The following is a 15,082-nucleotide window of genomic DNA, read 5'->3' on the forward strand; positions in this document are numbered from 1 at the left end:
GAGACTTTACTCAGCCCACCACACCTGTCCCAGCTAACTAACAGACATAGATCCTATTTGTTAACTTAATGTGATTTTTTTCCAAAATATGAATGAGTTGCTGATATTTAGAGATACAAATATGTACTGCTGCCTTCTCTCGGAAGTCTAAAAGATCTAGTGTTTTTGGACCCATTAGATCTGGAACAGTGGCTGCTGCACGTGGGGCGTATGCACCCATTCACCCCATCCCCACCACTCCCTTTCGCCCCCTGACTCATGCCAAGTGACAGTCCTGTTTATCACTAACAGCCATTGTCACTATTCTCAGGGCACAAGAGAAAGCGTCTGGGAAACAGGATCCAAACTCCTCCCAGCCGCTCCCCCCTTCCCACCCCCACCCCCACTATCCTGCCTCCAGACCCAAATCAGTACCCCCTCCCCCCACACTGCATGAATAGCATCTCACACCCATGCTCTGATAGAGCCGTCTCCTCCTCCCCGTGGTGTCTTCCAAATTATCTCTTCTAATTAGAAAAGTGCATTCCCTCAGGTCACGGGAAAGGAACTTCCAATGATTATTCCATAAAAGTAGAATTGCTGTGGGCCTCCAGCAGCCTTTCACATCCGTGGGCGATCTCTGCCAATTACAGCCGTGATGATGAATTTAAAGAGGGGAGGGCCCTCTGGTCACCCCAGTCCTCAAACGGAAGCCACTTTTCCTCTGGAAAGTCCAATCTCTGCCTCAGAAACCAAATGCATTTTGCCAGAAGTGTCACCTCAGGCCTTGGACAAGAGCATCAGCGCAGAGAGAGTTCTGGATGCACACTCCATCTGCAGGGGCGCGGTGGGACTTTGGATTTGAAAAGGGCCCGCGAGTTGTGCCTGCCCCCTCAGAGCCCAACCTTGACGACTTGCTTCCTTCAGCCCGGGGCCCACCTCTGTTCCCTGCACCTGGGCTCCCAGTCATCTGGGCTCCTAGGAGAGTTGCCCACCCACCAGGCCTCTGTGCTGGGGCCTCAGGCACCTGTTTTGCCTTGGTGAGTCCAGCTCCTGTCTATCTGGGCTGAGCTGGAGCACACCTGAGCAGGTTACCCACCTGGGTTAGGGCACAACTGAGTGGGCCACCTCCCTTTGTGTAGACAAAGATGGCCAGCACCCGGCACGGCTCTTGACATTTGAGACACATCATATATTTTTGATGAACGGATAAAGAAATAAATGGTACAACCACAAGATGAGATTTTTATGTTTGCAGCCATATAAAGTTACACTTAGGTAGAATTTTTAGTGACATAAGAAAATGCTTAAGATGTAGTGATAAGAACAGAACATGGACTTATATATACATCACATGTATTTATTAAACTTGTTTGAAATTATTATACATAAACTTATAAAAATAATATAGGGCACTAAAATACTGATACTGGTTTTCCCGGTAGAGTGACATCCTGGGTGATTCTGTGTGTATATGTTTTCAGAATTTTCCACAATAAGTCTTTATGACCTTTTCAATCAGAAGAATGCACCTTCTAATGAGAAAAGTAAAAACAGACATTGCTGGCCACAGTATAAAGCAAATCTAACCCTTCTGGAAAGTAATTTGGCACCAAGATTCAAAAAATATTTTATCCTTGACCCAGTGGTTCAATTTCTGAAATAAGAACATGATCCTAAATATGTAAAATAAGTATATGTATAAGCATAGAGGAACTGTTAAGTAAATGTTTGGCTATCATGGTGGTTTAAAAGATGGTTATTAATTATAATTATTATCGACTCACATATAACAGTGTGGGAGACACTGACAGTAACTTTATTCTTTTTCATATTTATTCATTCATGGGGTCTGAGTTGCGTTAATATGAGACCTTTCACGGTGGTGCACAGACTCTTCAGTTGTAGCACAAGTGCTCCAGAGTTCTCAGACTTCAGTAATTGCGGCATGTGGGCTTTGTTGCTCGAAGGCAACTAAGTTGCCTTGTGGGATCTTAGCTCCTGGACCAGGGATCCAACTCACGTCCCCTGCATTAGCAGACCAATTCTTAACCAGTGGACCAACAGGGAAGTCCTGACAGTAACTTGAAGTGGCAGCAAAAGCGGGATGCAGCTTTGCCCCTTGTGCTCCCCTGACCCCTGTGCTCCCCTGGCCCCTCTGCAGGGGTCGTGCAGAAGCTGGGAGCCAGTGGGTGCCCGGGAAGCCTTGTTCATCCTGGCGTTCCCGCTGAGCTGGAGAAGCTTCCTGATGGCCGGCTGGCAGCTCATTTTCTGAGATGTGATGCCCTACTGGGCGTGCAGAGAGCTTCTGCAGATCCCCTGACCAGACTTGTATTCAATCTAGATGCTGAGACATGTCCACACTGGTTATCCACCGTCCCTTAGTTGGTCCTCAAGCTATGCTAACTGTGAGTGTTCCCACCACCATCCTTACCTCTAACCCCAACTGAGAGGGGAAAGAGCTGGCATCCACCCCATGGAGGGAGCCCTTTACCCTCCTGGAGTGGAATTACGCAGCCAGGAGCACCATGGACCAGCAGGTGCCCTTGAAGCCTTGTGTCAGTCATCTGTAGTAAGGGCCTGGTGTTCACCCCCATGCTGTCCACCAGCCTGGGCCATGGGACAGCCAGAGGCCCTCCACTAGTATACTGTCATGAGGGTGAATTCTTCCTGCCCAGGGTGTAGTGTAGCCCCTTCTTTCTTGAGACAGTAGTGATAGTTGTTCCTTCGTTCAGTTGGGTCTGACTCTTTGAGACCCCATGGCCTGCAGCACACCAGGCTTCCCTGTCCTTCACCATCTCCCTGAGTTTGCTCAATTTCGTGTCCATTGAGTAGGTGATGCCATCCACCCATCGCGTCCTCTGTCGCTTCCTTCTCCTCGTGCCTTCAATCGTCCCCAGGATCAGGGTCTTTTCTAGTGAGTCAGCTCTTTGCATCAGATGGCCAAAGTACTGGAGCTTCAGTTTCAACATCAGTCCTTCCAATGAATGTTCAGGGTTAATTTCCTTTAGGATTGACCAGTTTGATCTCCTTGCAGTCCAAGGGACTCTCAAGAGTTTTCTCTAACACTACAGTTCAAAAGCATCAATTCTTTGGCGCTCAGCCTTCTTTATGGTCCAACTCTCACATCTATACATGACTACTGGAAAAACCACAGCTTTGACTATATGGACCTTTGTCGGCAAAGTAACGTCTCTACTTTTTAATACATTGTCTAGGTTTGTCAGAGCTTTTCGTCCAAGGAGCAAGTGTCTTTTATTTTCATGGCTTCAGTCACCATCCGCAGTGATTTTGGAATAGTAATAATTGTAGTTAAAATGTCCCTGGTGTCAAAATGAAAAGTGGATGATCTTTATGAGTCCTTTCTAAGATGCTTCTTTGAGATACCCAGAAGTTTAGAGCATGTGGCTAAGAGGCCAGGTGGCCAGGGAGAGACTTGGGGCGCTCTATGAACTGGGCAGAATGAAAGCACTCGGCACAGAAGGACCCGTGGCGGGTAAAGGAGACAGATGTGGGCCACACCTGTCAAGGCCCGGCCACCACAGCGACCTCCCAGAAATGTGGAGAGGATGGTGGCTTTTGTTTGTCTCCTTTGTCGGATTGTCTGAGAAGTTGTCCGACAGAAGTTTCAAAGGCTGAGCTAATGAATGCAAATTTCCCACTGTTCTCAAAATCACATCTATTCAAGGATGAAATGAGAAGCTTGGGTCACCCTCCCCTGGAGGAGGAAGTGGAGGATTTCAAACAGGAAAAACCACCCCTCCGCTCTTGTTAAGGAAGCCCAGCGCCTCTGAATCTGCACCTGCATCATCGGCTCAGATCATCCAGACAACAGGCTGAGCGCCTGTGGGATGTGACTGTTGCTCCACCCCCACACGCCCAGTTCTTGGGATCCATGTCCCAGCGGGTGGGGTGAGGTTGCATCTGTGTGTAGGTTTCCTAGTGTCACTCTGACAAAGTACCACAAACCTGATGGCTGAAGCAACCGACTTTGCCCTCTCACGGTCCAGGAGGTCAGATATCTGAAACCAAGGTGTGAGCAGGGCCGAGACCCCTCTGAGCCTCCAGGGACAGATCTGTTGCAGAAAGGGGGACCCTGTCCATGGCCTGAGAGTGGGCTCTTGTCTAACACTCGGATATGAATTGTCCAAGGAGACACATGTGCTGGCAAAGCAAAAGACTTTATTGGGAAGGGGCGCCGGGGCAGAGAGCAGGAGGGTCAAGGAACCCAAGAGGACTGCTCTGCCACATGGCTCCCAGTCTCGGGTTTTGTGGTGATGGGATTAGTTTTCAGGTTGTCTTTGGCCAATTATTCTGACTTAGGATCTTTCCTGGTGGTGCACATGTCACTCAGCCAAGATAGATGTCAGTAAGAAGGCTCCTGGGAGGTGGTAGGACACGTGGTGTCCCCTTTTGACCTTTCCTGAACTCTTCTGATTCAGTACAGTTCAGTTCAGTTCACTTCAGTCTCTCAGTTGTGTCCGACTCTTTGCGATCCCATGGACTGCAGCATGCCAGGCTTCCCTGTCCTTCACCATTTCCCAGAGCTTGCTCGAACTCATGTCCATCGAGTCGGTGATGCCATCCAATCATCTCATCCTCTGTCATCTCCTTCTCCTCCTGCCTTCAATCTTTCCCTGCATCAGAGTCTTTTCCAATGAGTCAGCTCTGGTTGGTGGAGGCTTATTAGTTCCATGCTCCATACCAGGACCTCCTGTCATAAAATAACTCACACAAATGGTTACTGTGATGCCTGGCCAGCATGGGCAGTTTCAGTCAGTATTTCCCCTAACAGATCCTTCCTGCCGCTTTCAGCTCCTGGTGGTCCCAGGTGTCCTGGGCTCGTGGCCACATCACTGCTGTCACCACTTCTGCTGTCACGTGGCCATTGTCTCTGTGTGTGTCCAAAATTCCATCTTGTATAAGGGTCCTAGTCATTGGGCCCCCATTCAGGATGACCTCATCGTAACTACATCTGCAAAACACCCTCTATCCAAATAAGGTCATACCTATGGGTCTGCAGGGTCAGGACCTTAGCGTATCTTTGAGGGTGGGGGCGGGGGTGGGCACGGTTCAACCCACAGCTGTCTGCAGAATCTGGTCTTTTGCTTTTTCAGGAGCCTTTGAACCAAGGACAACTAACTGGAATAGGACCCCCAGAGGCAGGGTGGGAAGGAGGGCACCTGGCTGTCCCCCACCCCCACCCCTACTGCCTGTGCTGGTTACCTGGTGGAACTGGGAGTTGACAGATGTGAGGGGGGAAACCCAGTGCAGTGTGACTCCAGAAGGCCTTGGCAGGCCCTACCTGACCATAGGTTCAGGGAAATGTGGGCCTCAGATCCTGCAGTAACGGCCGAGCCATCTTTAATCATTACAATTTCCCTCTCTCTCCGTTTGCCCTCATTTCCTGGGGGGATCAATCAATCCTGCCTCTTTAGAAGGAATTCTTTGTGAGAAAAGATGTGAGTCAACGCTGGGATGTGAGAAAAAAGGGGAGATGAGAGCTCCGGGAACCCTGCAGGGAAGCACCGATGTGCGTGACTTTCCTTCAAAGTGAAATCGGATCCGTGGGTTTTCAATCAGGGGAGCTGTGACAGATGTCTCCTGCTCCAGAGAACTGTGATGAGGACTATCAGAGACCAGAGGCTGGCGGGGCCTGCCTCCCTGAGGGGGTTCAGGGGTGCTCTGGAGGGCCAGCTTCTCAGAGCCCCTGAAGGCTCCCCCTGGGTCAGCCATCAGCAGGGCCAAGAGGGCCCAGGACAAAGCCCAGAAGTTACCCACCGAGGACCCTGCCCTGGCTCTCAGCCCCTCTAGAGCCCAGAAGCAGTGTCTGTACATTGTTTCCGTCAGCAATGCATCATGTACCCTTGAAAAGGTGAAAGGCCATGAGCCCCTGTTCCACGCGCGGCAGAGGTCCTCCATGTGGGGTCCCCAGCCAGCAGCATCAGCATCCCCTGGGGGCTGCTCAGAGATGCCAGCTCTCTGGCCCACCTGGATCTGCAGAGTCAGATACTTTGGGTAGATCCCTGCAGCCTGTGTCCTCCAGGGGGCGCTGCTCTAGATTGATAACCGCTATTCTGAGGGCAACTGTTCCTCCCTCCCCCAGGGCTCAGTCTCAGGGGTGTGCACACACGGAGCTGGCTTGCTGGTTTGCTGCCCACCCTATCTGCCGGGCTCATTCATTCCTTCTCCATTCACTCTACCAGCTCATGTCCCCTCCAGGCTCCGTGGCTGTTGGGAGATGAGCAAAGAAGAACGCAAGCAAGGCTCCTGGGGCTCTGGTTCCAACCGTGACCATGTCCAGCTGGTCCGATCAGCATGCCCACAGTGGAGGCTAAAATATTGTCAACTAGAAAAAAAAAGCACAACATGAGAGTTGCGAATTAAGTTTTATTTGGGGACAAAATGAGGACTGCAGCCTGGGAGACAGCACCTCTGATAGCTGTGAGAAAACTGTTCCAAAGGTAGGGGAGAAAGACTGTCTTTATATATAAAGACAGTATATATTAGAAAAGGCAGAGGAATCAGAGATCAAATCGCCAACATCCACTGGATCATAGAAAAAGCAAGAGAGTTCCAGAAAAACATCTATTTCTGCTTTATTGACTATGCCAAAGCCTTTGACTGTGTGGATCCAATAAACTGCAGAAAATTCTGAAAGACATGGGAATACCAGACCACCTGACCTGCCTTTTGAGAAACCTGTATGCAGGTCAGGAAGCAACAGTTAGAACTAGACATGGAACAACACACTGGTTCCAAATAGGAAAAGGAATACGTCAAGGCTATATATTGTTACCCTGCTTATTTAACTTATATGCAGAGTACATCATGAGAAACGCTGGGCTGGAAGAAGCACAAGCTGGAATCAAGATTGCCAGGAGAAATGTCAATAACCTCAGATATGCAGATAATACCACCCGTATGGCAGAACATGAAGAACTAAAGAGCCTCTTGATGAAAGTGAAAGAGGGGAGTGAAAAAGTTGGCTTAAAGCTTAACATTCAGAAAACTAAGATCATGGCATCCAGTCCCATCACTTCATGGGAAATAGATGGGGAAACAGTGGAAACAGTGGCTGACTTTATTTTTTGGGGCTCCAAAACCACTGCAGATGGTGACTGCAGCCATGAAATTAAAAGACGCTTACTCCTTGGAAGGAAAGTTATGAGCAACCTAGATAGCATATTAAAAAGCAGAGACATTACTTTGTCAACAAAGGTTTGTCTAGTCAAGGCTATGGTTTTTCCAGTGGTCATGTATGGATGTGAGAGTTGGACTATAAAGAAAGCTGAGCACTGAAGAATGATGCATTTGAACTGTGGTGTTGGAGAAGACTCTTGAGAGTTCCTTGGTCTGCAAGGAGATCCAACCAGTCCATCCTAAGGGAGATCAGTCCAGGGTGTTCATTGGAGGGACTGATGCTGAAGCTGAAACTCCAATACTTTGGCCACCTGATGCAAAGAGCTGACTCATTTGAAAAGACCCTGATGCTGGGAAAGATTGAAGGTAGGAGGAGAAGGGGACGACAGAGGATGAGATGGTTGGATGGCATCACCGACTCAATGGACAAGAGTTTGGGTAAACTCCGGGGGTTGGTGATGGACAGGGAGACCTGCGTGCTGTGGTTCATGGGGTCACAAAGAATCGGACACAACCGAGCGACTGAATTGAAACTGAAATATATATATGATTTTGGTGAAGGGGGAATACATTCTATCAAGCACATATTTTTCCAGAAAGTTTCTGCTGGTCTCATGAAGCTTCTACTGGTCATGAGAAACAGTCACCATGAATGCTTTTCTAGATATGAGGAGATACAAGAATTTGGCTCATAAAATCAGCTTCTGAGAATATCTAAGTATCTGAAGACCTGTCCTCCCTGTTCTCCCCTCACTCAAGCACAGAGTGCCTCATCTCTGCTCTCCACCCTGAACTCCTTTCAGGGGTGTTGAAGGTCAGCAGCTGCAGCAGCACATGACTTAATCCTTGTAGAGGTAGCTGGCAAGTGCCCATGGCAAGTGCCAACTTGTAGCTGACAATATCAAAGGGCAGCCCTGCCCTGATATTCACAGATTCTGCATTTGTGAACCCACTTGCTCAGTAAACTTTATTTACCCCCAGATCAACATGCATGGTGCTTTTGTGGTCATTTGTGGATGTGGGCACCTGGCAGATGGCTGATTCAGGGAGTAAAGACGTGGAGGGTTTTCTGAGAAGGGGGACCCTCACAGCGGGGATTTCCTTGAATCCTGCACCCCAGGCACTTTGGTCTAGTCCCAGCCCTGCTGTGAGGAGAATCTGTGAGAGGAACCTGGACCCCATCTCATAGGCAGGGGTTCAGAAGCTCTTGAGAGGCAGCAGCACATGGCAGCAAACACCTTCCTATGGTGCCACATTGCCTGCCTGCGGATGGGGGTTCTGGTGCTTGCAAACTGTGTGACCTTGAGCGGGTCACTTGACCTCTCTGTGCCTCAGTTAACTTATCTGCAAAATGGGGCGAATTATAACCCTACCTCACAGGGGTGTTGTGGGAAATGGATGTGCTCGTATCTAAAAGATACATGCTACCTGACTGTTACTGTTATCGTCCTTAGGTTTGTTGTTGTTTAGTCACTAAACCATGTCCGACTCTTTTGCAGTCCCATGAACTGTAGCCCACCAGCCTCTTCTGTCTATGGGATTTCCTAAGCAAGAATATTGGACAAGTGTATGTTAGTTGCTCAGTCGTGTCCGACTCTTTGCAACCCCACAGACTGTAGCTCACTAGGCTCCTCTGTCCGTGGGATTCTCCAGGGAAGTTACTGGAGTGGGTTGCCATTCCCTTCTCCAGGGGATCTTCCCAACCCAGAGATCAAACTTGGGTGTTTTGCATAGCAGGCAGATTCTCTACCAACTGAGCCACCAGGGAAGCCCAAGAATATTGGAACGGGTTGCCATTTCCTTCTACTTTCACCCTATAATGCTGTACAGAAAGCCAAGATGCAGGGACTTCCCTGGAGGACCAGCGGTTAAGACTCCAGCTTCCAATGCCGGTGACGTGGGTTCAATCTCTGGGCGGGGAACTAACATCCCAAGTGCCTTGTGGCAACTAAGCCCCTGCACCATGACTAGAGAGAAGCCCTCTAGATGAAATGAAAGATCCCATGTGCCACAACAAAGACATTGACACAGCCAAATAAACAAATATTCTTTTAAAAAGGAAGTCAAGATGCAAACCAAAAAAAAAAAAAGATGCAAACCAAAATATGCATACTTGGGGGAAATTAACAGAATGTCAGAAAAAGCTATCAATATCATCTTGACATTTGATAATTCTTCACTAGCCACTAGGTGCACGGGTGCAGTTAGTGATAGAATTTCACTTTGGTCCTCATGGACCCACATTGCCTGGCTCCACAGAGAATAGTATTTACATCATCACCATGTGGCAAATGTGGCCTCCTCTCTCATTTTAGAATCAACACATGGACCAATCTGCGGAAAGCTTGATCGTAGTTACAGAGCAAAATGTAGATGTTACAAATGGTCTTTTTAAAAAAATATATTTATTTATTTGGCTGCACTGGGTCTTGGTTGCTGCATGGGGGATCTAGTTCCCTGACCAGGGACCAAATCCAGGCCCCCAGCATTGGAAGTGCGGAGTCTTAGCCACTGGGGCCACCAGGGAAGCCCTCAAATGATCTTTGACACCATAAAAGTGATGGCAAAGCTAAATGGAAGATGCAGAGAGAAGTCTGTTAAGGTCTTTTCTGTATTTTGCAATTCAACATTTAATGTTTTTATTTTTACTGTGGCCAGAACATTGAACATGAGATCTGCCTTCTTAACACATGAAAAACAATTTTTGTTAAGTGGAGTGTGGTTGAATACAAAGCTGTGTTGGTTTCAGGGGTACAGCCAAGTGAATCACTAACACATTTTTAAGTGCACAATGCAGTATTGCTAACTAGGTACAGTGCTCTTCAGTAGACCTCCAAGTTTGTTCAGATATATGTGTGTGTGTGTGTATACATATATATATAGATCCCTGAAACAAATACATATACCGAAACTTCATACCATTGAACAGCAACCCTGGGAGTATGCTAATTTCTCATCTAACCTGGTAGGGAGTCCATAGACAGCAGCTGAAGTTGATATTTCCTGAAATAGATCCTTAAGTGTTCCTTTTAAGGTCACAAAAGTAACTGTGAGAATAACTAAAAATAATAACATAGCTAAGAAAAATCAAGGGAGGGAGGAAGGGGGACAGGGTTGTAGGCGGTAGGACTAAATCCTCATCTTTCATGCCAGAAAGTCAAGGGAAATTGTCTCAGGCTGACAAAGCAAGCACTAGACCCATAAAATTATTATGTGTGTCTGCAGTGGACAAAATGAGAAAGCCTAAAATCAGAAGAAAATTATTTCCTTTGAAGAGAGGGAGACAGCACAGGAAACGTTAAGTCCTTGTTTTATAACTTTCTGGATGGTTTGAATTTTTCAGTGTGAGCTTTCTGCTTTTGTAAGCGGAAACTGGTGTGAAGGAGTCTGGTTGCCGCTGTCAGGGCCTGACTACAGCGGATCAGGGTCAGCGGTGCCAGGCCCCACCCTGGCCCCCCTACACACAATCTCTGGCACCCATGAGCCGTGAGACTTTCTCTTTAGGTCTGAAAGTACATGTGCCCATGGGAGACATCTATTTACAGATCTTTCAAAGAAAATTGCAAGTACAGTACAGACATTTAAAAACAGCATGATTATATATATTTTGCAGTATTAAAATAACTGGAAGTGATTTGCGTCATGTGATTTTTCAGTTTTACATCCAATGAGTATCCTTCAGTTCAACATAGATACCAATGCTACATTTGTCATTTAAAATGGAATATTCTATATCATGGGAGGTCCCTGGAGCCTGTGGCCATGGCTCTGGTGAGCACAGGAGCCCCTTGGGTGTATGGAGGAGGGAAGACAGCCCCCCACACTCCTGCCTTCGCTGGGAAGTGTTAAAAGATAAACTGAAGCAGATTACAAATCTTAAGATTATATTTGGGCTGGGAATTCCCTGTTGGTCCAGTGGTTAGGGCTCCATGCTTCCATTGCAAAGGGTGCCAGTTTGGTCCCTGGTTGGGGAACTAAGATCCTGAATGCCACTGGATTGACTGGAATGGGGCAACCTCCAACAGGAAGTGGTAGAGTGCCCCACCCCCAGGAGCTGGAGAAAGTATAGAGAAAAAGTGTGAAACAAAGGAGGTTGTTGATTGGTGGAGCTTAAAGCCCCTAACCTTGACGCATTCACAGGCTTAGGTTTGGGTTTACTTGCATAGGCACCATGCATTAGACCCCCCAGCCAAGTGGACTTCTCGCTTAATTAATTTAAAACCTTGAGGAGGGAGTGGGTATCACAAGGGAATAGCCTGATATTCAGTGTGGAGCAGCATATGACATCAGTGTTAGATATTTCTCAGAGCTTGTACTTCTAGTGGCCTGAACTAAGACCAGAAACTTCTCTGTGAAAGCTAATAAATGCATTTCCAGGATGGGAGTTCACTTCAACTCTTTCTGTCCTAAGCTTCTGCTCCCTGGACCTTACTCTCAAAGCCAAGATGCCCCATAGTCGTCCATCCCAGAGAGAGCAAGGTATGTGGTCCTTGCCTGGTGGGCACTGCTCTGGTCCCTGATTCCCCCTGGGATGATGACTCCTCTCCTGGCACAAGAGACCAAATGGAACATTCCAGAAGACCACTCCCCTGGCTTGTCCTTCTCAGGCACTCACAGGTCCTTGGCTCTGGTAAGCAGAGGAGACCCTCGGGCATGTGGAAGACGGAGGTCAGCCCTCTCCCAATCCCTGCCCTGGTCACCCCAGGAGGGTTCCTTTTCAGCAAGTGCCACCCTTATCCCAGAGGTCTCCTGGTGTCACCATAGAGAAGCTTCATCTGTTTTTGAACTTTTGTAATGTCAACTTTAAAAAAATGCACAGCACGAGAATTGCAAGTCAGGTTTTTATCTGAGGCAGAATGAGGACTGCGACCCAGATAGAGCACCTCAGATACTTCTGAGAAACTGCTCCAAGGAGGTAGTCGGGGAAGACAGTATATATGTGATTTTGGTGAAGGGGGAGTACAGGCAATCAAGCACTTATTTATTTTGTAGGAAGTTTCTGCTTATCTCATGAAGTTTCTGCTAGTTCCAAGAAACAGTCGCCACCATGAAGGATTCTAGTGCTTTTCTGGATATGAGGAGATATAAGAGATCAGCTCCTGAGAATATCTAACTGTCTGAAGACCTGTCCTGCCGGTTTTCCCAGAGCCCAGAGTGTTGAGGTGGTTTAAACACAGATTGGAAAAGAAATTCCAGACACAGAGCATTTCAGAAGGGAGTGAGTTTATTAAGAATAAAGAGCAGAGATAATGTGGGCACTGTGAGTGTAGTGGGCCAACCTCCTGACAGATCTGGGAGAGTCGACAGCTTTCATGAGTTAATAGCCAATTTTTATAGCCTCAAGACAAAGAAAATGCCTGCTGGAAGGTTGGCATCAGGTGATTGGCTAGGGTGCCGTAGGTTGGGTAACAGGATGGGCACTTTTGCCTAATTTGGAATCAGGTAGTCTGCTGGTGGTGATCAGAGGGGTTTGGGGCAAATTACAAAGAGGGTTCAGGCAGTTCCAGAGAGGACCTTGTTTCTGGGGTTTGCTTATATGGTCTTGGGGCAGGACTCAAAAGAGTGCCTTGTTTCTGCTCTCCACTCTGAACTCCTTCAGGGGGTGTGGAAGGTCAGCAGCTACAGCAGCACATGACTTAATCCTTGTAGAGGTAGATGGCAAGTGCCCATGTCAAGTGCCAATCTGTAGTTGATGGTAAATAGAATTGTATTTACCTTTTCCTCTGTGCCTTGGGAGGCTTCTTGCTCAATGATACTTTTGACACTCATCCAGGTTGTTGCATATTTGGTAGTTCCTTCCTTTCCATCCCAAAGTAGCGTTGCATTGTGTGGATGTACAATTAGTTGGAAGTACGAAGATCAACAGTATTAAGGATTGGGAGCAGCTGCTTTACATTTTTAAAGCTCACTTATTTTTATTTGACATTTTAAAAAAAACCAATAGAGTCTGCTTCTTCGAACAGTTTTGGGTTTGCAGAAACACTGAGTAGAGAGTACAGAGAGCTCCCGTGTAGCCCCTCCCCTGACTCCATTTACCCTGTTATTCACACCTTGCATTAATGTGGTACATTTGTTACAATTAATGAAGCTACATTGACTCATCCTAATTGCTCAAAGTCCATAATTTACATGAGGGTTCACTCTTGGTGTCCCACTTGCTCTGGGTTTGAACAAATGTATGTTAACATGTATCCATCATCATAGAAAGTTTCACTGCCCTAAAAATTCTCTGTGCTCTGTCTGTTCATTCCTACCCTGAAACCTTGGCACTGGTCCTTATACTGTTCCCATAGCTTTGCGTTCCTGCAATGTCCTATAGTTGGAATTCTGCAATATGTGAGGAATTGGCTGTGTTTGCATCTGAAAGAAAGGGGCTGTCAGGGCGAGGCTGGGAGGAGGGGAGGGGAGGGACACCACGGTAGGGCCTGGGACCTGCCTGACCCCCTCTTTTCTCCCACCAGGTCTTGCCAAGCCCATTGGTCTGGTGGAGGGGCCAGGAGGCCTGGGCCAGGGCGGCATGGCAGCCACCCTGCGGGATGACAGCCAGGAGACGGAAGGCAAGTTCGAGGAATACGGGTACAACGCACAGCTCAGCGACCGCATCTCCCTGGACCGTACCATCCCGGACTACAGGCCCAAAAAGTGAGTAGGTGCCCCCCTCCCACAGGCACCTCCAGGCAGCACCCCTGCAGGCCCAGGCTCCTGGCACCCAGACACTCACAGGGCAGAGCGGAGGGAAGGGCACCCAGGCCGGCAGGGCCCTCCCCATCTGCCTTCTCCGGGTTCTCTGCCCCTCGGCGTCCTGCCCCCTGTGCCCGGGGTGTCCTCTGCAGGTGCCCACCACGGGACTGAGTCTGGACCTGCCCAGGGAGCTGGGCCTCACCAGCTGATGCTCCAGGGGCCACCACTTTAGATGACACAAGTGACAAGTGACACAAGCTTGAAGCATCAGACTCTGCCAAGTGTATTTGTCCTCCCTGCTTTTGGTCCAGGAACTGTGATGGTGGGTGGAGAGTATGCCTCAAATGAGCCTTGCCTGTGTCTAAAAGATATTCCCATGACTGTCAGTTGCCTCTAAACCCCAGGCCCACTGATCCCTAAAGCCACAGCAGTTGAGTCAGAAAAGTCAGACCAACGGATGGCTGTGGCCTTGCCTTCCGGCCCCTTGACTGATTCCTGGTCTCAGACCCCCGCATCCTGTACTGAAGCTCACTAGGTCCTTTGGCAGAGGCGGGATTGGAACAAAATGCCATACTGAGTGGACCTCATTGCTTTAATAAATCAGCCAAGCATAGTGCCTGCGCACTGGGCATGAATGAAGAGTTTGGCCAGGCTCCTTGCTGTGGCTTCAGCCACAGCTGGGAACCTAGAACAAGCAAAACACTTTCAGCCACACCTTTCCAGCAGAGCACAGAGTTTAGGCCTAGGCTGGGCTGAGCAGCCGTGTAGTCATAGTTGATACTCTGGGTCCTGAGTTGGTGACAGGCAGTGCCTTGGCCTCTGAAGCAGTCTTTCAGGAAAGGCGGATGGGGGGTGGGAGTGTGTCTACTTTTAGCTCCTGTCTTGGTTTACCCCTCTTCCTGCTGTGGCCTCTGAGACAGGACACTGGTTTGTAAAGTGGTCCCAGAAGCTCTTTCCAGATGGCTCAGTGGTAAAGAGTCTGCCTGCCAATGACGGAAATGCAGGAGACATGAGTTTTAGCTCTGGGTCAGGAAGATCCCCTGGAGAAGGAAATGACAATCCACTCCAGTATTCTTGCCTGGGAAATCCCATGGACAGAGGAGCCTAGCAGGCAACATTCCACCGGTTTGCAGAGTCTGATGACTTAGCAACTGAGCACAAAACCACACCCAGAAGCCCTGGGAGGGAATGGGAAGGCTGACACAGAAGGGCTGGACCCTGAGAGAGTGCATCATTGTTGTGGGTTCAGGTGGACGGTGGCAGATCCACTGGGGATGGA

At 48.5% G+C, this 15,082-nt stretch overlaps 1 protein-coding gene across 1 annotated transcript in view; it reads left to right on the forward strand.

The window, feature by feature from the left end:
* GALNT9 (polypeptide N-acetylgalactosaminyltransferase 9) overlaps window positions 1-15,082 on the forward strand; it is a 119,721-nt gene that overhangs the window by 19,578 nt on the left and 85,061 nt on the right. The window contains exon 2 of the mRNA XM_043488527.1: window positions 13,584-13,764. Coding sequence (XP_043344462.1) covers window positions 13,584-13,764 — 181 coding nt within the window. The remainder of the gene's footprint in view (window positions 1-13,583; window positions 13,765-15,082) is intronic.

Source organism: Cervus canadensis, chromosome 1 (assembly GCF_019320065.1).
Source record: "Cervus canadensis isolate Bull #8, Minnesota chromosome 1, ASM1932006v1, whole genome shotgun sequence".
NCBI classification, from domain to species: domain Eukaryota; kingdom Metazoa; phylum Chordata; class Mammalia; order Artiodactyla; family Cervidae; genus Cervus; species Cervus canadensis.